The following is a 22,222-nucleotide window of genomic DNA, read 5'->3' as shown; positions in this document are numbered from 1 at the left end:
TCCTACATTGTTTTGATCATCTGTCTCATGGTGTGCTCTCTAGGATCTATCCACTGTCTTTATATACAGGATTGTGGCGATAGCAAATAGATCACACAGCACACTAGTTATCAGACTAAATAGAATATTGGACTATAACACGGTTTTAGGAAAAAGACTATTTAATGTCTGACACTAGTTTGTTGTTTAATTCTTGGTTTTTACCAAGCTCTAACACTGGACTTTTTGTAGAGCCAAAAGGTTATCTGTTTAGAATACATTATTGAACATTTTTATATAATTTTAATAATATCGTGGAACAAATTTGTGTTCACATTATATGTCTTCGTCAGTCCTGTTATACTCACTGTAATTCTTCTATCTGGCTTGTTGTCAGAACTGCCATCAGATCACTGAAATGAGGACCCTCCAGATTGTTCCCAGACAGGTGCAGTGTCCTTAGTGTCTGGTTATTTCTTATTCCAGATGCCAGTTGATAGCAGGAACTGTCTGTCAGATTATTTCTAACTAAACTGTAGAAGAGAAGAATGTTACCAGTAGAAAATTAATTTTTACTACAGGAATGAATGAGCATTGCACAGATTGAGGTAGTTGCAAATAATGCACAGAGAGCAGCAAAGAGTAATGCAGGCCATAGACGGTTCATTTATCGGCCAATTTTTTCGTCCGAAAAACAAAACATCAATCGTTCTGTAAACCTATGTTGCCACCAATGGTTGCCACCAATCGGCCGTTTTTCACGAAATTTCCAGCATGACCGATAAATGAAATGAGGAGGAGCCGTGAAAATCAGCCGATGCCGTTGCCCCACTAACAGTGCGAAAATCGGCAGATTATTCTTTCGGATGAAAAATCCACCAATATACGAACCGTCTATGGCCTGCATAAGGCCTCATGTACACTGGACTTTCTTCAGCTGCCCCTAAGGACATGTGGCATTTTTATCCTATGTGTCCATTCCCATATAGGTTTTAAGAGGAGTTTCATGGTAGAGGCGTTTTAGAGGCAAGAAAAAAAAAAACACTTCAGTGTGTCTAGGAGCAGCAAAGTTTTGGCAGAAAAAACCTTTGATGCCTGTAAAAGCGCATTAATGCTAGGCATGTTTGGCACTTGAGCATTCATTTTAATGGGCAGAATAAATTATTATTCTGGCCAATTAAATGAATGTCCAAGCACTTGACATCTGTAAAAGTGCTCAAGCACGTTAGACACTTTATAAGTATCAGGCATTTTTATTGCCAAAACTAGAGATAGGAAGGCCTGGAAAAAAAAAATCGGGAAAAAAAACAATGTTTCTTTCCTTTTTTTCTATTTTTTTTCCAATTTTTCTGGAAAAAAAACAAGTGTGCGATATGTTATTTTGCTATAAGTAATATATCTATGACATGGCATTCAAATTATACCTAAAGTCTCAGAAATCTTTCAATAAGGTCTTCATGTTATAAAATCTTAAATTATTGCAAGTTCTCTCTGAAGACAAGCAAATCCTGGAATACAGTTCAAGTAACACTGCTTTGCAATGCAGTTTTCAAACAAGAAAAATATGCTTTTCCTTCAGTAAAATGGTGAGACCAACATCCAGAGTTTGGAAACATTTCCACAGTGCCATTTCTGCTGAGAGAAAAGCTTCAATTTGCAAATATTGTGAGAATAAATATTGTTTTCCAAATGCTGCAAGGATGACAACACACATCCTTGCATGCCAGAGGTGCCCTAAAGACATTACCAAATACTTTATGGAATTAAAGGATGAGGAACGTAATAAAAATGTGAGTAGCCTTTCTCTCCAGAGTTCTCATTTCACAAACACTATTCCTGTTGCTTCTGGATCATCACAAAATGTTTTTCCACCAGCATCGCCTTCAAGTAAGGAAATGTTGCCCATTTTCTCCCAAAATATGCAATCCCTTCATTTATAGAGAATATTACACCTGAAAATCAGAAGAACATTGACCAAGCTCTTGCAAGACCAATATATATGCTTCTGGATCAGCATAGTCAATAATTGGAAATGCATATTGGCAGCTTTTAAATTATTATAAGGGAAAGGGAGGTGGGTTACCTGTTCTTATGTATAGCTGAAATGTTCTTAACATACTGTATACAGTCCTTGTTATTCCATTTGCAATAAAAAAAATAACAAGCAAGTTTAGTTTATTTAATCAATAAGCAATAATTTTATTTCCAGCAAAATACTTTTATAGACACTGAATTTCACATTCCCAGTGTAACAAAACCACTTTCAATTTGTAAAATACTGCACTGAAATTTTGTTTTCACTTTTTCTGAAAGTTTTTTTTCTCATGGCTTTAAAATTTCCCAAAATGTTACATCTCTAGCCAAAACACTGCTGCCAGGGGGAAAGGATTTTAGGAGAGTTTGCAAAATATCCTGTGTGCAAGGGGCCCAATCAAATATAAAGCAGGAAAAAAACAGAGGTTAGGAATAAGCGACATACAGATTGCACTGGTCAGTAGGAAGTAATGCCCAGAGAGCAGAGGTCAGAAATAAGTAGCCTAGTCAGGTGCTAGGATTTGTATAGTTAGGTTAAGCATGGCTCTGATGATATACAAAGTCTGCTTGCGCTCTTATGTTTAAATGATCAATAAATAAACGTATAAAGCTGCTAACATCTGATCCTATACCTATAGATCTGATGAAGTGTAAAAAACAAAAAGTGATGTAGCGCTAGAACAAGAAAATTATATAAATACTCTGTTAATAAGTCATACTAAGCACATAGTCAATATAGTGACACACTCATTAACATGTAAAAGGAAGAATAGTGCGTGATGGAACTAGATAAGTAAAATTAAACACATGTGAGACCCCTGCACACAGTGCACATATCAAAAAAAGTCCAGTGATCCGTATCACATTCCTTCCACTCATGCAGAATCAATGGACTGTGTGTGGACCCGCACACCCTGAAGTGCAATCCAAAACCGGCTGGAATGGCCTCTCAGGGTCTCTGGTCTCTGCAGGGCCACAGAGCATGTAAGATCACCACTGGAGTCCAGGTTATCACATTTACTTTGCATAAGAAGAAGCTTGCAGCTTTTGAATTTATGAAAATGCAAAAGTAGATACTCTGTCCTAAAACAAATATTGAAGGACCCTACCACCACCACTGGAGAAGGGAAGCTACCTGTGACGTTGAAAGACTGACTAGAAGACTGCATGAAAATAGCCATTTACCCAAGAGGAAGGTTATCCTGATCCAGTGGTGATCTTACATGCTCTGTGGCCCTGCAGGGTCGCAGATAGGAGGTGAGAGGCCATTCCAGCCGGTTTTGGATTGCACTTCAGGGTGTGCGGGTCCACACACAGTCCATTGATTCTGCATGAGTGGAAGGAATGTGATACGGATCACTGGACTTTTTTTGATATGTGCACTGTGTGCAGGGGTCTCACATGTGTTTAATTTTACTTATCTAGTTCCATCACGCACTATTCTTCCTTTTACATGTTAATGAGTTTGTCACTATATTGACTATGTGCTTAATATGACTTATTAACAGAGTATTTATATAATTTTCTTGTTCTAGCGCTACATCACTTTTTGTTTTTTTTAAGCATGGCTCTGTTTCTCTGCTTAACAGAGAGACTGTTAGGAAAATGTATTGTGCTCTCTGCTTAACAGAGTGCTATGATTGATTAGATAGGTTTGCTTATGATGCTCTGGTGTTGGTTGAGTTTGTCTGAGTTCTGCCTGTCTTTAGGAAGACATGAAAGCCTTCCAGAACATGGAAAGGGACTGGGCCAATGAACAACACAAATATGGATACTATCCCAGCCAATTCCAGTGGATGGTGACCCCATTGCATGCTGGGAGTGGTATTTATGTTCTGTGAGCACATGGGGTCAGTGTCGTTCCTGGGAGTGGGCTGCACCAGCCAGGCTAGAGGCCTGCTTGCCTCACCTGGCACTTGCTGCTATGTGGCCTCAGGTCGATTGATCTGAGGGCCTAAAATTTTAAGACAGTAACCCTTGTTCTACAGTACGCTGACTAGGCAGAGCCGTCTACCAAAAGCTCTGTCTGGTATTACTGGAGGGTTTCACTTGGAAGATTGGGAGGAGGCTACCATTCTGTCTTTGGGCCTTGTGAGTATGGACATTGAGGAATTTGGGGACTCTGTGTTCTTGCTACCCCTCTGGTGCTTGATAGTCAGCATGGGTCTGAGTAAAGGGAACACTGGCTAGTGTTCTGAAGAGCTTGTCCAACTGTTGCTACTACAAATGACTTTGCTTAGCTATGTTACCTATGGGCTGTCGCAGTCTGTCATAACAGGCTTGTACCTGAGGAGTTTAGCCCTGTAACTACTACTACTGCAAAAGGGGACTTTGCTCACTCCTAAACTACTTGCTGCTACAATTCTAAGGGAGGTTTGTTGTCTGCTTTCAGCTAGGACTTTAGTAGTGCTCAACTAAGAGATCAGCTAGATGTCTTCAATGTGACTAATTCTAATTTTGACATATCCTACTACATCCTCTATCCCCAGTTCTACAATAAAACTCCAAAAAACAAACATCCCCCAGACTGGTCATTGGAGACAATGAGCAGAAGTATGTGTGTGTATTTGATTGAAGAAATACACTTTGCATGGCTGCGGGGCGAAGTAAGGGGAAAACCTGTGGGGGTAGTGCTACAATAATGCATGGAGAGCAGCATGCACAGAAAGATGAGGTCAGGAGTAATCAATGCATGGCGAGAAGTGGTCAGGAGCAAGCAGTGTACAGATTGCAGTGGTCAATTGTACGTAACTCACAGAAAGAAGAGGTCAGAAGCAGGGGCGGACTGACCATTCAAGCACTTGGGCAGTGCCCGGCGGCCCAGGGTCAGTAGGGGGCCCCATGAGATTCCCCTGGTACTTTTCATTGGCTTTTTCATAGGCTTTTTTGGGTGTGGGCGAGGACACAGGGCCCCATGATCTGCTATTGCCTGGGGGCCCCATGAGTTGTCAGTCCACCCCTGGTCAGAAGTAAGAAAAGTGTAAAGAGAAGAGATCAGGAGTAAGTAACATACAGAAAGTAGAGATTGGGAATAAGAGATGTAAACAGAGCAAATGTCAGTAAGTAACACATAAAACTGGAGCATGTAAAATTGATTTTGCACTCTCCAGGTTTAGTAAATAAACCTTTGTGCCAATCCAAAATAGCACTGATGGGCTGGAGGTGTCTGCACGTGTGTCAATTCACATTGTCCAGCTGCATTATTTTCAAATGATGCTTGTGTGCAGTGAGACTGCTGAATTGGTGCCTGCCCACTGTAAGGTTTCCAGAGATGAATTTGGGACACATTGCTTCTCAGGGATAGACTCCTCAGAATGGGGAATGTCCCTGGGAAATTGGGACAAATAGTAACTTTATTGTATGAGGATCTGATAGCTCAATGGAGTAAGATCAGTTTACCTATGTATGACCTCCTATAATATCTACAGTATATTATTATTTACAAGTCTAAATGGAAGACAAACTGAGTCTAAGATCCACGGGTTAGACAACTTTCTGGGATTGGCTATCCAAAGGAGATCAGTATGATTAAACTATTTTTATGTGGCTTGAATGTCACAGTATTCCAAAATATTATTGTCTCAGTCAGTCCTGTTATACTCACTGTAATTCCTCTATCCGGCTTGTTGTCAGAGCTGTCATCAGATCACTGAAATGAGGACCCTCCAGATTGTTCTCAGACAGGTTTAGTATCCTCAGTGTCTGGTTATTTCTTATTCCAGATGCCAGGTGGGGACAGGAACTGTCTGTCAGGTGATTATTATTCAAACTATAGAAGAAGTACAGCATGTTATCAGAAAAAAATGAATGTCTCCCCCAGGAATAAATTTAACTATTCTGTACATGAGCCTTTCTCAGCCAGGGTTCCTCCTGAGGTTGTTAGGGTTCATTGAGCAGAAAGCAGTTAATTGATCTCACACCTACACTGGCCAGCAATGCAAGGGAGAAATGTTCCACTGGCTGCCAATGTGAGGTAATTGCTACACTTCATTTATCTGCCCTGGTTGTCATATACTCTAACACTGTTATTTATTCTCCTTTGCAGGATGTTTGAATGATGAAGTCTGCGATATACAGTACTTGATTAAACAATTGATAACAGTTCTTCCAATATAAAAATAAATTAAAAATAATTAAGCTAACCAATTAATCCTGAAATCCACTGTCCTATGCAGATATCCTTTAACTAGTAGCCGACCGCAGATAGCCGAATTACGGCTGCACTGCGGCCGGCCAGTTCTGGGTGGACGTCATATGACGTCCTCCCAGAACGCGCTCTCCTGCGTGCCCCAGGGGGCGCGCACCCGGCAATCTCCGTGATCGCTGTGTCTTACTGACACAGCTGATCACATGATGTGGTAAAAGGCCAATCACAGCGGCCTTTTACCACGTGATCAGCGGTGTCCAATGACACGCTGATCACAGGGAAATGCAAGTGCCGGTTCTCGGCTGCACTTTCCTCACGCTGTCAGATCGTGAGGAAAGTACTGCCGAGAACCGGCAGTTGTCAGAGCGGGGATCGGCACCGATCATCAGGGCACTGATGATCAGTGCCCTGATGATCGGTGCCCAGCAGTGACACCCGCAAGTTCCGCCCACCTGTGCCCAGCAGTGCGCCCACTAGCTCCGCCCACCCGTGCCCAGCAGTGCCCCCACCTGTGCCCAGCAGTGCCCCCACCTGTGCCCAGCAGTGCCCCCACCTGTGCCACTCTGCAGTGCCACCTACCTGTGCCCAGAAGTGCCACCTACCTGTGCCCAGCAGTGCCACCCACCTGTGCCCACCCACCAGTGCTGCCCACCAGTGCCACCCACCAGTGCAGCCCAGCAGTGCTGCCAGTCAGTGCCGCCAGTCAGTGCCCGGGGGTTGTGCCAGTCAGTGCCGCCAGTCAGTGCCCATCAGTGATGCCAGTCAGTGCCGTCTATCAGTGCCAATAATCAGTGTCACCTATCAGTGCCGCCTATCAGTGATGCATATTAGTGCCGCCTATCCGTGACACCTCATTAGTGCTGTCTATCAGTGCCGCCTATCCGTGCCACCTCATTAGTACTGCCTATCAGTGCCCTTTAGTGCTGCCTATCAGTGCCCATCAGTGCCGCCTATCAGTGCCCATCAGTGCTGCCTCATCAACGCACATCAGTGAAGGAGAAAAAATACCTGTTTGAAAAATCTTATAAAAGAAACTTTTTTTTTTTCAAATTTTTTGCAATTTTTTTATTTATAGCGCAAAAAGTAAAGCGTCCAGTGGCGATTAAATACCACCAAAAGAAAGCTCTATTTGTGAGAAAAAAATGATCAAAATTTCATATGGGTACAATGTTGCATGACCGCGCAATTGTCAATCAAAGTGCGGCAGCGCTGAAAGCTGAAAATTGGCCTGGTAAATAAGGGGGTATAAGTGCCTGGTAGGCAAGTGGTTAAAGGATAAGTTCACCTTTTAACAGAAAATAATAAACGCACAATTTTATTCTGGTAAAAAAATATGCATTTATTATTTTTTGTTTGTGGATCCTGTAAAGTATTGCACCAGCGATCAGTAGATCCCATACGAGCAAGCAGATACTACTAACAGCAAGGCTCAATGAACTACCACGGTGCTGTGGAGTGCCGTGGTAGTTAATTGAAAACTACAATTCAGCAGCCACAAAGATTGCCAGGATTTGCAGTTTTCCCATTCACAGAATGCTGTGCATGAATGATGCGACAGGGAGGGCGGAGCCTCACTGGCCATGTCTTTTAGGAATTGTGACAACTAGCAGGGAGGAGAAGATACCCTGCTACAGTTGCAAGAAAATGTATGTGAACCCCTTGGGATTACGTGGAGTTTTGCATGAATTGGGCATAAAATGTGCTCTGAACGTCATCTAAGTCACAATAGAAGAACACAGTCTGCTGAACATAATACTACACAAACATTAGATGTTGCCATGGTTTAATTGCACATAACATGTAAACATTCACAGTGCAGGGAGGAAAAAGTATGTGAACCTTTGGACTTAATAACTGGTTGACCCTCCTTTGGCAGCAATAACCTCAGCCAAACGTTTCCTGTAGTTGCAGATCAGACCTGTAGAACGATCTGGAGTAATTTTGGACCACTCCTCTTCACAAAACTGTTTCAGTGTAGCAATATTCTTGGGATGTCTGGTGTGAATCGCTCTCTTAAGGTCATGCCACAGCATTTCAATCAGGTTGAGGTCAGGACTCTTACTAGGCCACTCCAGAAGTCGTATTCTGTGCTGTTGCAGCCATTGTTTTGTTGAATTACTTGTATGCTTTGGGTCATTGTCCTGTTGCATCACCCATCCTCTGCGAAGCTTCAGTTGGCGGACAGATGGTCGTACGTTTTCCTGCAAAATGTCTTGATAAACTCTGGAATTCATTTTCCCATCAATGACAACAATCCGTCCAGGCCCTGAGGCACCAAAGCAGCCCCAAACCATGATGCTCCCTCCGCCATGTTTTACAGTGGGGATGAGGTTTTGATGTTGGTGTGCTGTGCCTTTTTTTCTCCACACATAGTGTTGTGTGTTCTTCCCAAACAACTCAATCTTGGTTTCATCTGTCCACAGTATATTTTGCCAGTAGTGCTGTGGAACATCCAGGTGCTCTTTTGCAAACTTCAAACGTGCTGCAATATTCTTTTTGGACAGCAATGGCTTCCTCCGTGGTGTCTTCCCATGTACTGCATTCTTGTTTAATGTTTTCCTTATTGTAGATGTGTCAACAAAAATGTTAGCATGTGCCAGAGATTTCTGTAGGTCTTTAGCTGACACTCTGGGATTCTTCTTTACCTCAAGCAGCATTCTGCGCTGTGCTCTTGCAGTCATTTTTACAGGATGACCACACCTAGGGAGAGTAGCAACAGTGCTAAACTTTCTCCATTTGTAGACAGTCTGTCTTACCATGGACACATGAACATCAAGGCCTTTGGAGATACTTTTGTAACCCTTTCCAGCTTAATGCAAGTCAACAATTCTTGATCGTAGGTCTTCTGAGAGCTCTTTTCTGAGAGGCATGGTTCACATCAGACAGTGCTTCTTGAAATCAGTAAACCCAAAACAGGTGTGTGTTTTTTAAGGGCAGGACAGCTGTCAGCAACACATCCAATATCATCACACTGATTGGAGTCAAGGTTGGCTCACCCCTGGCTCCAATTAGCTCTGGGAGAAGTCATTAAGCTAGGGCCTCACATACTTTTTCCTCCCTGCACTGTGAATGTTTACATGTTATGTGCAATGAAACCATGGCAACATCTAATGTTTGTGTAGTATTATGTTCAGCAGACTGTGTTCTTCTATTGTTGTGACTTAGATGACGTTCAGAGCACATTTTATGCCCAATTCATGCAAAACTCCACGTAATCCCAAGGGGTTCACATACTTTTCTTGCAACTGTAGCTGTCACAGCAGGGATCAGGGGGGAGTCGGGGCCAGTCTATGGGTGTAAAATGTAACATGTTACGAAAGGTGAACTTATCCATTAAGCACAATAATATTATGTGAAAGCATGGACCATGAAACCCAAAAAATAAATTAGGATATTTTTTACAACTGAGTCACCCAACACACGCAACAGTAGAATAAATAGTGTGACACAGATTATGTTCACAATGAATTTCTTAATTTATCGCTCTAAAATATAGGGTATCTAAGAGAGGAAATGAATTATTGTAGTATATACCTAACTAATTATAACTAAACCTGGTAGACAATTATCTGTGTTTGACTGACTGTACCCATTATTACACTGCAGCCGGATTAAAGGGCGTTGTCCGTCTGAGAATTCTACCACTACAGTTAAAAAAAAAAATAATCTAATCCCTAGGTTTTAGGGTATCGTGACCAAAATATTAAATCAACCAGCACAAACTATTGCAATTGGAATATTAATTGAGCAAAATATTAAATCAACCAGCACAAACTATTGCAACTGGAATATTAATTACACAGGCAAAAATCACCAGATTATAGCACACTGTTAGTTACCCTACAAGTAGATGAAGTGGACCGCTTGGGATAAAAGGATAGGGCCTTAAGATGGCTGCCTATTAAGCTCTCAAAATGAGGGTTAAGCAGGATAAAGGAAGATGGTGTCTGTCTTTTCAGATGGCGTAGATATAAGATGGAACTGAACTTCAATATGAAGACCCTCAATGGTGACCAATGGTATTGCGTGATCAGTGATGTCTGAAGCTCCTTTTTTATTTAGTCACCATCTAACCTAGGAGTCGTCCCACAGGGTGTAGTTGGTAATATTTACTCACAATTGGAGAACCATATCATCGATTAACCATTCACTTGCATGATAGAAAAAACTTGGATGACCACTTGTCAGGGAAGAAAATGAGAAAGTCATGGCAAATGCGCCAATGCCCAATATGGATGCTCTAATCTGCGCACAAATATGCGCATAGGCGCAAGGCATGCTGTTGCACATCCATGTGTGCGATGGCGCATTGGCACACACAAGGTGCGATAGTTGCTGGAGCCCAGTGGCCTTTATAAGAACTGCAGCCCCTCACAATAGTTGCTGGATTATCATCAGCCTCCTGTTACTGTGTTCCTGTGCGAATTACCCTGCTGATTATCCGTTACTGACCCAGCTTGACCCTGACCTGCTTTGACTTCTCTCCTGGATCCTTACCTCGGTTTGTTCCTCAGATCTGCTACTGCCTCTCACTCAGGCCTTGTGTAGACTATCAGGGACTCAATAAAGTTACCATTAAGCACCAATACCCACTCCCTCTTGCTCCTGAACTCTTCCAAATATTCTGCGCCTCCCAAATCCTCACAAAACTGAATCTTCGGGTTGCCTATAATCTAGTCCGAATTTGCAAAGGAGACAAATGGAAAACAGCTTTTCGTACCCGATTCGAGCATTTCGAATACCTTTTTATGCTTTTCGGGTTATGCTACGCTTCTGCATCCTTTCAACACCTCGTAAATGACATTTTCCTGGAATTCCTGGATCACTTTTTGATAGTTTATTTGGATGATATCCTTCTCTTTTCTGCCACCTTGGAGCTCCACTGAGTGCATGTCAAGAAAGACATATCTACCCTGATACAGCATGGACTATATGCAAAGGCAGAAAAATGTGAGTTCAAGAAATTATCAATTCAAATCCTGGGTCTGATCATATCCATAGATGGGATTTCCATGGATCCCCAAAAGGTAGCAGCCATCATTAATTGGCCTGCCCCTACTGACAAGAAGGATATCAAGAGGTTTGTGGGCTTTTCCAATTTCTACAAGAGGTTCATTAAGGGCTTTCCTACAATCATTGCTCCAATCACCCAGTTAACTCATTTGCATACTTGATTCTAGTGGTCTCAGGAAACTCAAGTGGCATTCCACAAATTAAAAACTCTATTCACTTCTGCATAAGTAATACAGCATCCAGATCCAGCTTTACCCTTTGTCCTTGAGGTTGACACCTTGGAAATCGCTACAGGAGCAATCTTTTCACAGTGCCAGAGGCCCAAGGTTCTCCTGCACCCAGTGGCTTTCTTTTCCCGGAAAATGAATAAACCAAAGAAGAATTGTGATGTGGGGGACCGCAAATTACTAGCCCTTAAATCAGCTTTGAAAGAGTGGCGTTGCTTATTGGAAGATGCTGCTCATCCCATCATGATATTTACTGATCATAAGAACTTAGAATATCTTAGAACCGCAAAACAGTTAAAACCACGACAGGCTCGATGGGCCTTGTTTTTCTCGAGATTTCATTTCTACCTTACTTATTGTCCAGGGTCCAATAATGGGAAAGCAGATGCCCTGTCTCGCATGTTTCCAGAAACTCCTGTAACAGCTGCCCCCAGCACTATCCTGTCTTACACAACTTCTTACTGATCGAACCTGATCTAAAGACGGCAATCAAGCAAGCTTCCCTTTCATATGCCGGGTCTGAAATTTCTTCATTGAGGAAGCATGAGGAATTCTTATGGCATAATGACAAGATTTCCATTCCCCAAGAGGTAAGACCTGAAGTCTTTAAAATGTGTCATGATGATCTACTAGCAGGTCATTTTGGGATCTGAAAAACTACTGAACTTGTTCAGAGGTGTTTTTGGTGACCCAATCTGAGACAAGACTGTAAAGACTATTTCAACTCATGTGCAAATTGTCTTTGCAATAAAGGCAGCAACACCAGAGCCTGGGGTTTACTAAGACCTCTTCTGGTTCCAGAGCAACCTTGGAAGATGCTATCCATGGATTTTACAGTGGACTTAGTTCCCTCTGATGGATTCACCACTATCCTGGTGGTGGTGGACAGGCTGTCCAAACTTGCCCATTTCCAAGTCAGGGTGGGCACCTCTTCAGCTGCAGACATGGCGCACTCATTCATCAAGAAAATTGTAAGACTGCATGGGATGCCTAACAATATAGTTTCTGATAGGGGAGTACAATTTACGTCTAAATTTTGGAGATCTCTGTGTAAAGCCCTGAACATCGAAGTCAGTCTATCATCTGCATATCATCCACAAAGTAATGGGCAAACCGAACGAACCAAACCTTGGAGCAATACCTGAGATGCTTCTCTACCTTTACTCAAGATAACTAAGCATCTCTTCTTCCTTGCTCAGAGTTTGCTTACAACAACTCTGTCCATACCTCTACTAACCAGTCTGCTTTCTGGGCAAACTATGGGTTTCGCCCTTCCTTTATTCAAAATGTTACCCTGGAAGCATCAGTGCCTGCAGTCCAGGATAGATTGACTTTCATCCAATCTAATTATCAGATACTCCAGAAGACCATGCAAAAAGCTCAGGAGGACTATAAGACATTTTGATAAAAGGAGGAGAGGTAATCCTATGTCGAAGGTAGGAGACAAGGTCTGGCTTTCTACTGCAAATCTCAAACTTGCCTATCCCTCATGGAAATTAGGACCCAGGTTCATTGGGCCCTTTGGAATTAAGAAATAAATTAATCCTGTGGCCTTTGAGCTGAACTTGCCCGAGTCTTATAAGATTCATCCAGCCTTCCACGACTTTTCTCAAACCAGCCATATTGAGCTCTATTCCTGAAAGAGAAGAACCACCTCCACCACCAGTCACAGTAGGAGAAGACACTGATTTTGAGGTAGAAGCCATGTTGGATGGACGAAAGAGGGGGAGACAAGTCCAGTCCCTTATCAAATGGAAAGGGTATCCACTGGAGAATAGTTCCTGGGAACCAGCAAGTAATGTGCACTCATCTAAACTGCTTCAGGAATTTTTCAACAGGTTCCCCGAAAAGCAAGCACGCCTGGGCATCCATAGGCTGCCCCTCGGGGGGGGGGGGGCACTGTCAGGAAGAAAACAAGAAACAAGGAAGTCATGGCAAATGCGCCAATGCTCAATATGGCCGTGTTATTGTGCACAAAAATGTGCGTATGAGCATAGGTGCTCGACAGCGCATCGGCACATGCAGGGTGCAATAGTTGCTGGTGCCCAGTATCCTTTATAAGGACTGCAGCCTGCTAATCTGAAGGCCACATGAAGTTTTGAGGTCTTAAACTATTGACTATTGCAGACAGTTGGTGACTTCTGTGAACTGTGTGCTTCAGCATGGTCTGACCCCACTCAGTCATTTAACGTGGCCTGCCACTTCGTGGCTGAGTTGCTGTTATTCCCAGTTGCTTCCACATTGTTATGATACCACTAATAGTTGACCGTGGAATATTTCACAGCAAAGAGATTACATGGATGGATTTATTGCACAGGTGGCAACATATTACGGTACTACGCTTTATATTCACTGAGCTCCTGAGAGTGACCCACTCTATCACAAATGTTTGTAGAAGCAGTCTGCATGCCTAGTTGCTTGATTTTATACACTTGTGGTCTTGGAGGTGATTGGAATACCTGAATCCAATGATTTGGGGGGTGTCCCAATACTTTTGGCAATATAATGTATATTGTATTTTAAAAGTTGTCCTATATTTTAAAATTTTTGTTTGTAATATAACCCATGAAATTTGAATTATGTTGTTCTGTTTCAATATTTTTATTAAGAAAGTTTTGTTTTAAGAATACAACAAGCTCAAGATACTCCCACGCAGGGGCAGAGCAGAACAATAACACATAAACAGATACATCCAGCTGACTTGTATTAGTCAAATAACGAAGGAGGGACAGCAAAAAGCCGAACCAAATATTAGCAGCAGTAATCCGACATATTAACATATTACCGGAAATAGAAGAGGAAAGAGAGTTAGAAGAAAGGAAAAAAAAAAAAAAAGGAACCAGAAAAAAAACATGGAGGGAAGAGAAACTAGAAGAATCACAGATCCAGGGCTAGCACAGGCAGTGACTATAAGAGGCCATAACTAGTAGGAGGCAGGGATGGCAAGGAATAATGTATCCAAGGTTCCCAAACCTTAAGGAATCTCAGATGAGAATCATGAAGAATGCTATACATCTGTTCATTGATCAACATAGCATTCATTCGGGTCTTCACCCCCTGGAAAACAACCAAAGGGGTTCTCCAAGCTTGAGCTATACCACATTTGGCTGAAATAAATAGGTAGGATGCCAATTTCTGCTTACACCTAGACAGTCCCAAAATTGGGCAATACCAGGAGGGCCACCCTTGCATCCCTACAGACCATAATATGAAATAGCATTTGCAGCAAACCAAAAACCCTAGACCAGAAGCCTATCAATCGTGGGCACAACCACCAGATATGCAAGACATCCCCGCGTAGACCACAGTTCCGGAAACGCCTATCTCCGCCAGTCGGATTAAAGTGAGCAGTCCGAGCCGGGACCCAGTACCACCGCAGGAGTACTTTGTAGGCTGCCTCAGGAGTAACTGTATTGAATGAACATTTCGCCACCATCCCCCAGGCCCTACGCCAATCCTCAGCTGCAATCAAGACACCCAGATCTCACTCCCATTGAGAAACATAGGACAGGGGTGGTGAGGAGGACATACTATTAAGGGAGGCATAAATTACAGAAATTAGACCTGGGGAATGCTGACAAAACGTGCTCAAAGGGCGCTTTGCGGTAAAGGTATGTAGAGGTACCACGGAGGGATAGGACCCAGTGGCGCAATTGCAAATCCCAATAATATTCCCGTAACAGGACCCCCCTTGATTCTCGAAGAGACTCCCATGATAGAAACGTACGAGCACTCAGAAAACCATGTACAATAACAAAGCTATAGGAGGTCCACCAAGAGAAAGAAGGGGGATGTTCTAGGCCTGGCGGAAATACAGGAATATGCGTAATCGGCAAAAGAGGTAGAAATTATTAAATCAAATTAACCGAATATATTACAGAATCCCAGGTTCGTAAACTGTGAAGCATGATAGGGCTCAAATCCGGAGAGCACAACTTAGGCTGGAGCCAAAGCAATGTAGTTAAGGAAAGCGGAGCACAGTTGGGTAATTCCAAGAGCACCCATAACAGGATATCTGTTGTGGCATGAAGTATAAAGAACTGGGAAATCTGAGCCGCTAAGTAGTATCTAGAAATATGTGGAACTTCCAAACCTTCCTGTAATCTATGAGAATACAGAGTGGCTCTAGGCACTCTGAGACAATTATGAGCCCAAATAAAACTGAGAATCCGGCTTTGCAGTACACGAAGAAAAGATGCAGGGACATGAATAGGGAGAGTGCAGAAAAAGTACAAGATCTTCGGCAAGATAGTCATCTTGACAGCATGTATCCGGCCAATCCATGATAAAGAAGGAAACTGCCAAGAATGAAGCAGGGAAGTAACAGAGTAACAGAGGGGTAATAATTAGCCGAAAATAAGGCAGAGTAGGAGGAATTAAGTGTAACGCCAAGATAAGCCAGAGAATGGGATGCCCAACGGTAGGTAAATTGTGTCTGCAACCGTTCAACCAGGTCGGAAAGGAGCGTAACAATCAATGCCGTGGTTTTAGACAAATTGATGCGAAGGCCAGATATAGTCGAAAAATGGTCCAATATGACCTGGAGATTGGGGAGAGTGATGAGAGGATCGGTTAAAACCAAAAGGGCATCATCCGCATAAAAGTTGGCCTTGTACTGAGTGCCGGCATAGGGAAAACCAGAAATATGTGGGTGATTTTGAATTGCTGCAACTAAAGGTTCAAGAGCGAGAACAAAAAGAGCACGTGATAATGGGCAACCCTGTCTTGTGCCCCTGAAAATAGGGAAAGATGAGGAAAAAACCCCCGCATATTTAACAGAGGCCGAGGGAGACGAATATAAAGCTGAGATCCAAGCCAGAAATGTGTCACCAAAATCCCATCTAGACAGCCAGTTGTGTATTTAGGTTTTGTGCTGCCCTAGGCAACACAAAAATCATCTGCCACCATGGCACACTGACCATCACCACCCCCCTTCCTCCTCCCGTTGAGAGACATTGACCAACAACACCCCTACCCCCCCCCCCCACCCGAGAGACCCTTCCACTACCATCCCCCTGGCAACAAAGAGACGCTCACCTTCACAGCTCCGGACATCCACGGGAACGAGAGTCAGGCTCTGCATACACCATCAAGCAGCCCGCAGTCTCTCTTAGACCCCACCTGGTTCCCATTGCGTGCATGTCCCTTCTTCCTGGTGGAGGTGCTGCCCCCCTGAAAAATGCCACCCTAGGCAAATGCCTTGTTTGCCTTGTGGTTAATACACCCCTGTAGACAGCGTATATGTCAAATATTCCTAAGAAAGTGAATTGAAGGCTTTATAAATGTCCAGGGATAAAAGGAACCCTGGTATTCTGCGGCGATGTAAAATGTGAATAAGATGGATGATTTACGGATGTTATCAGCAGCTTGTCGCCCTGGAACAAAGCCAACCTGATCTTGATGAATAAGTGAGAGTAGATACTTATTAATTTGGGTGCTCAGAAGTCCAAATTTAGCAGCGAGATTGGTCTGAAAGCTTGCGGTTCAAAAGCATCTTCAGTTTTCTTAGGGATCATAGTAATATGCGCCTGAAGAGACTCCAAAGAAAGCTGGGAACCCTGCTTCAAAGAAATGAAAAAGGCAGTCAAATGAGGAACCAGAACGGTGGCAAATTTTTTATAGTAAAGCCCAGAAAACCCATCTGGGCCTGGAGCCTTGGAGGCCTTCAAAGATTTGATGGCTTGGTAGAGTTCAGATTCAGAGATATCTGCATTCAGGGCATATCAGTCTGCAACGGATAAAGAGGGTAGGTGCAGCTCAGCGAAAAAACTATCAGCATGTTCAGCGTCAAAGGTGTTCGGTTTTTGGTAAAGAGAGGACAAAAAAATCTGCAAATCTATGAGTAATCTTCACAAGGTCCGAGGTAAGGCCACCACCCCTCATTCGGAGTTGAACAGGTTTATGCGTGCGACCAAGCAAATTAAGTTTCTTGGCCAACATTGGCCCCGGTTTATTGGCGCATGTACAAAACCTATGTCCGGCCCAACATAAGGCCTTCTCAGCTCGTGTAGTGGAGAGAAGATCAAGTTCAGCAGCCACCACATCTCGAGCCTTCCTATTGGCCTGCAGTCCATTATTACTTTGGACATATTTATGAACCCCCTTTTTGAAGTTAAATGTCAGCCAGCATCTACCATACTAGCACCCTGCTCTAGGGGTTGATGGAAGTTCCTGTTGGCAAGATGGACTTGGTGTAAACTTTTTGAGCTGTTTCTTTTTAGCTACATTATTGTTGTTTGAAGGTCAGTCTTTGACTTACCAGTCCTTGTTCCTCCCCTTTCTTTCCTCACCCTTCCCCCCCAGCAGAATGGGAGCAATATAGCAGGTGAGCGGGGACCAGAGATAGAGGAGGATCAGCAAGCAAGGTGATTAGTAGAGCTGGGGGCTACCACTAAGTGGGAGATCAGCAGAGGTGGGAGTTACTAATGAGCAGGGGATCAGCAGAGCTGGGGTTACTAATGAGTGGAGGATCGGCAAAGCTGAGGGTTACTACTGAGTGGATCTTCGGCAGAGCCGGAGTATTGCTGAGCAGGGGAATCTGCTGAAGAAAGGTTCTAATAAACTGCGGATCTGCTGAATGAGGGTACTAATGAGCTGGAGATCTGCTGAACATGCGTACTAGTGAGCTGGGGTTCTACTGGGCCCCTTTAAAACAATTGAAAATTAACACAAAGGACATTTGTGAAGCTTCATTAAAACTTCAAAGAAGCATCAATAACACATTAAAGCACCTACAGCTTTAGTACACACTGAAAAGCATGTTGAAATCAAAGCAAGTGTAAACAAGCCCTAAAGATGCATTTTTATTACAGTATGATATTCATATATTATTTATGCGGTATAAAACTGTCCCAGAATATTATTGTCTCAGTCAGTCCTGATATACTCACTGTAATTCCTCTATCCGGCTTGTTGTCAGAGCTGCCATCAGATCCCTGAAATGAGGTCCCTCCAGACTGTTATTAGACAGGTTCAGTATCCTCAGTGTCTGGTTATTTCTTATTCCAGATGCCAGGTGGAAGCAGGAACTGTCTGCCAGGTAATTACTATACAATCTGTAGAAGAAGAGAAGAAAGTTACCAGAAGAAAATGTAATTTTCCCCCAGGAATGAATGTAACTGTTCTCTACATGAATTGATCTAATTTCTCTTTATTGGAATCATGTATATTAGATCACTTTATAAAACCCCAGTAAGTATAATTTTATAATAAAAATGTTATAATGGAGTAGACACCCCAATATTGTCATCCATGTGTAGAGACGGTGATATCTCCATATACAGGTTGACCACAAAAATACCACTGACTACTCTAATAAATAGTGGATGGTTATGTCAGGTGTCCAGAAGCTCATGTGAGGGACTCAATGCAGTAAAATAAGATTGCCCCTGCATGTGACCTCCCATAATCTCATCTACTTTACTAGTAAGCAGACTATATGGAATATCATAGTTTAACAAGGTTTTAGGAGATACTATTTCATGGCTTAAAACAGAGTGTGATCATTTTCAAGGGTCAGAAAACAGACTGGGTATGGATAGTTATGGGGTCTAATAATGTATTTTGATCATATTATATTTACATATTATTTATGTGCTTTAGACATAAAACTGTCCCAGAATATTATTGTCTCAGTCAGTCCTGTTATACTCACTGTAATTTCTCTATCCGGCTTGTTGTCAGAGCTGCCATCAGATCACTGAAATGAGGACCCTTTAGATTATTCCAAGACAGGTCCAGTATCCTCAGTGTCTGGTTATTTCTTATTCCAGATGCCAGGTGGGGGCAGGAACTGTCTGTCAGGTGAGTATTATCCAATCTGTAGAAGAAGAGAAGAATGTTACCAGACGATAATGAATGTCTCCCCCAGAAATGAATGCAACTCATTTTCTCTTTATTGGAATTATTTATATTAGATCACTTTATAAAACTCCAGTAAATAAAGTTTTATAGGAAAAATGACATAATGGAGTAGACACCCCAATATTGTCATCCATGTGTACAGACAGTGATATCTCCATACACAAGATGACCACAGAATACCACTGACAAGACTCGTATTGTGCTATCATTTCCTTGTGTATTATTATTATTATATTATCATACAGTATTTATAGAGCGCCAAAGGGTTTGCTCAGCGCTGTATGGAGCATGAATCGTAGCAGCAGACAGTGTGAGGCCTGAATCACCATTGCTAGTGATTGGATGGGATGATTTTTGTCTGATATTCTATTTTTCTCTGCTAATAAGACAGGAAGCTCATAGGATAAGGTTATGAAATTTTCAAAATGAAATACAGGGATATGCTACTAACCCTACAGGAGACAGTGTGAGGCCAAAGTCAGCATTGCTAGTGACTGAACAGAATGATTTTAATTTTTTTTTCTATCCATTTCTGCCAGTAAGAGCTCTGTACTCATATGAAATAATGTGGATATCCTTCAATGAATAGTGGATGTCAGGTGATAGAAAGTTTGTATAAGTCTGATTGCTCACTGCAGTAATATCTGATTCCCCGGGTTTGACCTCATCCGGGTATAATTTCATCTATTTTACTAGTTACCAGACAAAATGGAATATTAAATTATAACAAGGTTTTAGGAAAAAAAATTTTCATGGATAGTAACAGAGTGTGGTCAGAGCAAAGAATTAGGCAACAGGCAGGGATTGGATATTTATGGAGTCTAAAAATATATTTTGATGATATCATATTTCTATATTATTTATGTGGTTTAGATATCAAACTGTCCTAGAATATTATTGTCTTAGTCCTGTTTCACTCACTGTAATTCCTCTATCCGGCTTGTTGTCAGAGCTGCCATCAGATCCCTGAAATGAGGACCCTCCAGATTATTCCCACACATGTTCAGTGTCCTCAGTGTCTGGTTATTTCTTATTCCAGAAGCCAGTTGGGGGCAGGAACTGTCTGTCAGGCGATTATAGGGCAATCTGTTGAAGTGAAGAATGTTAACAGCAGAAAATGAATTTCTCCCACAGAAATAAATGTAACTATTCTATACTGCATCAGTGGGAACTTCTATTCCAGTCCACACTCGCATCCAGGTCAAGTGTCAGGAGCGGAGTCTGCAACTTCAGTCTGCCAAGGACTGAAGCTTGACTTGACATCCCTGTTTCTTTGCTAGATTATTGTGCTCCACTGACGTTGACTTATCACTCCTATGCTAACTCTGCCACCTGCATTGACCCTGGCTTGTAACCTCAATTCTGATTCTGTGCCTTGTGATATAGGTTACTTGATTTCTGTTTCACTAAGAACTGTGCCTAGCCCAAAGTTTCTGACTGCTGGTCTCTGCTCTCTATGGTAAATTTCTAACAGAATAATCTGGCCCAAATGAAGACTGCCACAACGATAGGATCTCTGAGTGACCATGTTGTTTTTCCTAAAAGAAGCTGTTTAAAACCATAGCCAAGTAAATAATGAGTTAAAGGCACAAGTGCAAGAATTACAAAAATAATCACTTTCCAATCACAACTTTTACAGCAACAAGCAGCTACTGTCAACTATTCAACAGAGGCCCATATTCCACTATCTGTTAAATTAAATGGGAAACCTAAACATTACAGATGTCTCCTGAACAGGGGCCGACTGACAACTCATGGAGCCCCTGGGCAATAGGGGATCATTGGGCCCCTGTGTCCTCGCCCACACTCAAAACACACCCAAAAAAGCCTATGAAAGCTACCAGGGGCATCTCATGGGGCCCCTTACTGACCCTGGGCCCTCGGGCAGTGTCCGAGTTTCCGAATGGTCAGTCTGCCCCTGCTCCTGGAGCAATGTCAACATTTTCAGCTGCAACCTTTCCGGTTTGCTTCAAGGCTTTCAAGGATTGGTTTCCTCTTGCTTGGAGAAGGCGGACAATTTTGTGGCAAATATAGACTTGATTTTTGATGATCCCATTCACAGTATTTTACCTTTTATTCAAGTCACTGTCATAGAACATTGTCTAAAGAAGGACATACTGTATCACATGCTGCTATTGGAGTTACAACCACTAATCTTGAAAAATTGCCTCTTAATTACAAAGCTTTTAAAGATGCATGCAATAAGAATACCATTTACCACCACATTGAATTTATTTCCCAAAAGAACATTTTGTCAGGGGCTCCAGTCCCATTTGGCCATATATACTCTTTCAGAACCAGAGCTGAAAATTTTAAGGTAATCTCTACAAGGAAATCCGTTGAAAGGTTTTATCTACCATTCATCCCCCTGCTGGTGTCCCTTTTATTCTTCTTCTTTATGCTTCCTCAAACAGTAAAATGAGACTAGCCATGTGAGTTTTGTTTGTTACAAAGTAATTTTCAGATGAAAATTTTATTTTCAGAGTTTTAAGGTAATCTCTACAACAAAATCTGTTAAAAGGTTTTATCTACCCTTCATCTCCCGCTGGTGTCCCTTTATTCTTCTTTATTCTTCCTCAAACAGTAAAATGTGACTAGACATGCGAGTGTCATGTCGTTATGAATTAATTTTCAAATGAAAATTTGATTTTCAAAGATTCAGATGTATCTGAATTTTCCAAATTGAGTAGTGTAGTAACAAATGTCAACGTATCTGAAACAAGTTATTACAAAATTAAGAAATGCATTTATTTAATTTGTTTCATCCTGACATCACATGATGCGACAGCAGTTTGGGTTTATCGGTAAATTAGCAAATTAATTTGAAAACTGAATTAATTTGGATTCAAGTAAATTTGTGGTTTAAATTATATTTGTAATTATTATAGTCATTTTGTTCAGTTCCACAGGCTAATGCAATTCTTAGATTTGAAAAATTTGAGGTTGCTAAATTATATTA

General features: G+C 42.1%; 1 protein-coding gene across 2 annotated transcripts in view; it reads right to left on the bottom strand.

Moving 5' to 3' along the window:
* The window catches only part of LOC149452258 (NACHT, LRR and PYD domains-containing protein 3-like), a 58,119-nt gene that overhangs the window by 16,633 nt on the left and 19,264 nt on the right, over window positions 1–22,222 (bottom strand). The window contains exons 7-11 of one of the 2 annotated variants that reach the window (XM_089689582.1): window positions 20,185–20,349; window positions 19,055–19,219; window positions 18,291–18,455; window positions 5,618–5,782; window positions 348–512 (exon numbers count right to left, since the gene is read on the bottom strand). In XM_089689582.1, the coding sequence (XP_089545708.1) occupies window positions 348–512; window positions 5,618–5,782; window positions 18,291–18,455; window positions 19,055–19,219; window positions 20,185–20,349 (825 nt within the window). The remainder of the gene's footprint in view (window positions 1–347; window positions 513–5,617; window positions 5,783–18,290; window positions 18,456–19,054; window positions 19,220–20,184; window positions 20,350–22,222) is intronic. The other variant, XM_089689583.1, reaches the window with a different exon arrangement.

Source organism: Staurois parvus, unplaced genomic scaffold (genome assembly GCF_062004578.1).
Source record: "Staurois parvus isolate SC_StPar_1 unplaced genomic scaffold, SC_StPar_1.0 ptg000486l, whole genome shotgun sequence".
Classification (NCBI taxonomy): domain Eukaryota; kingdom Metazoa; phylum Chordata; class Amphibia; order Anura; family Ranidae; genus Staurois; species Staurois parvus.
The sequence above is the reverse complement of the archived record's forward strand: the minus strand, read 5'-3'. Positions and strand labels throughout refer to the sequence as shown.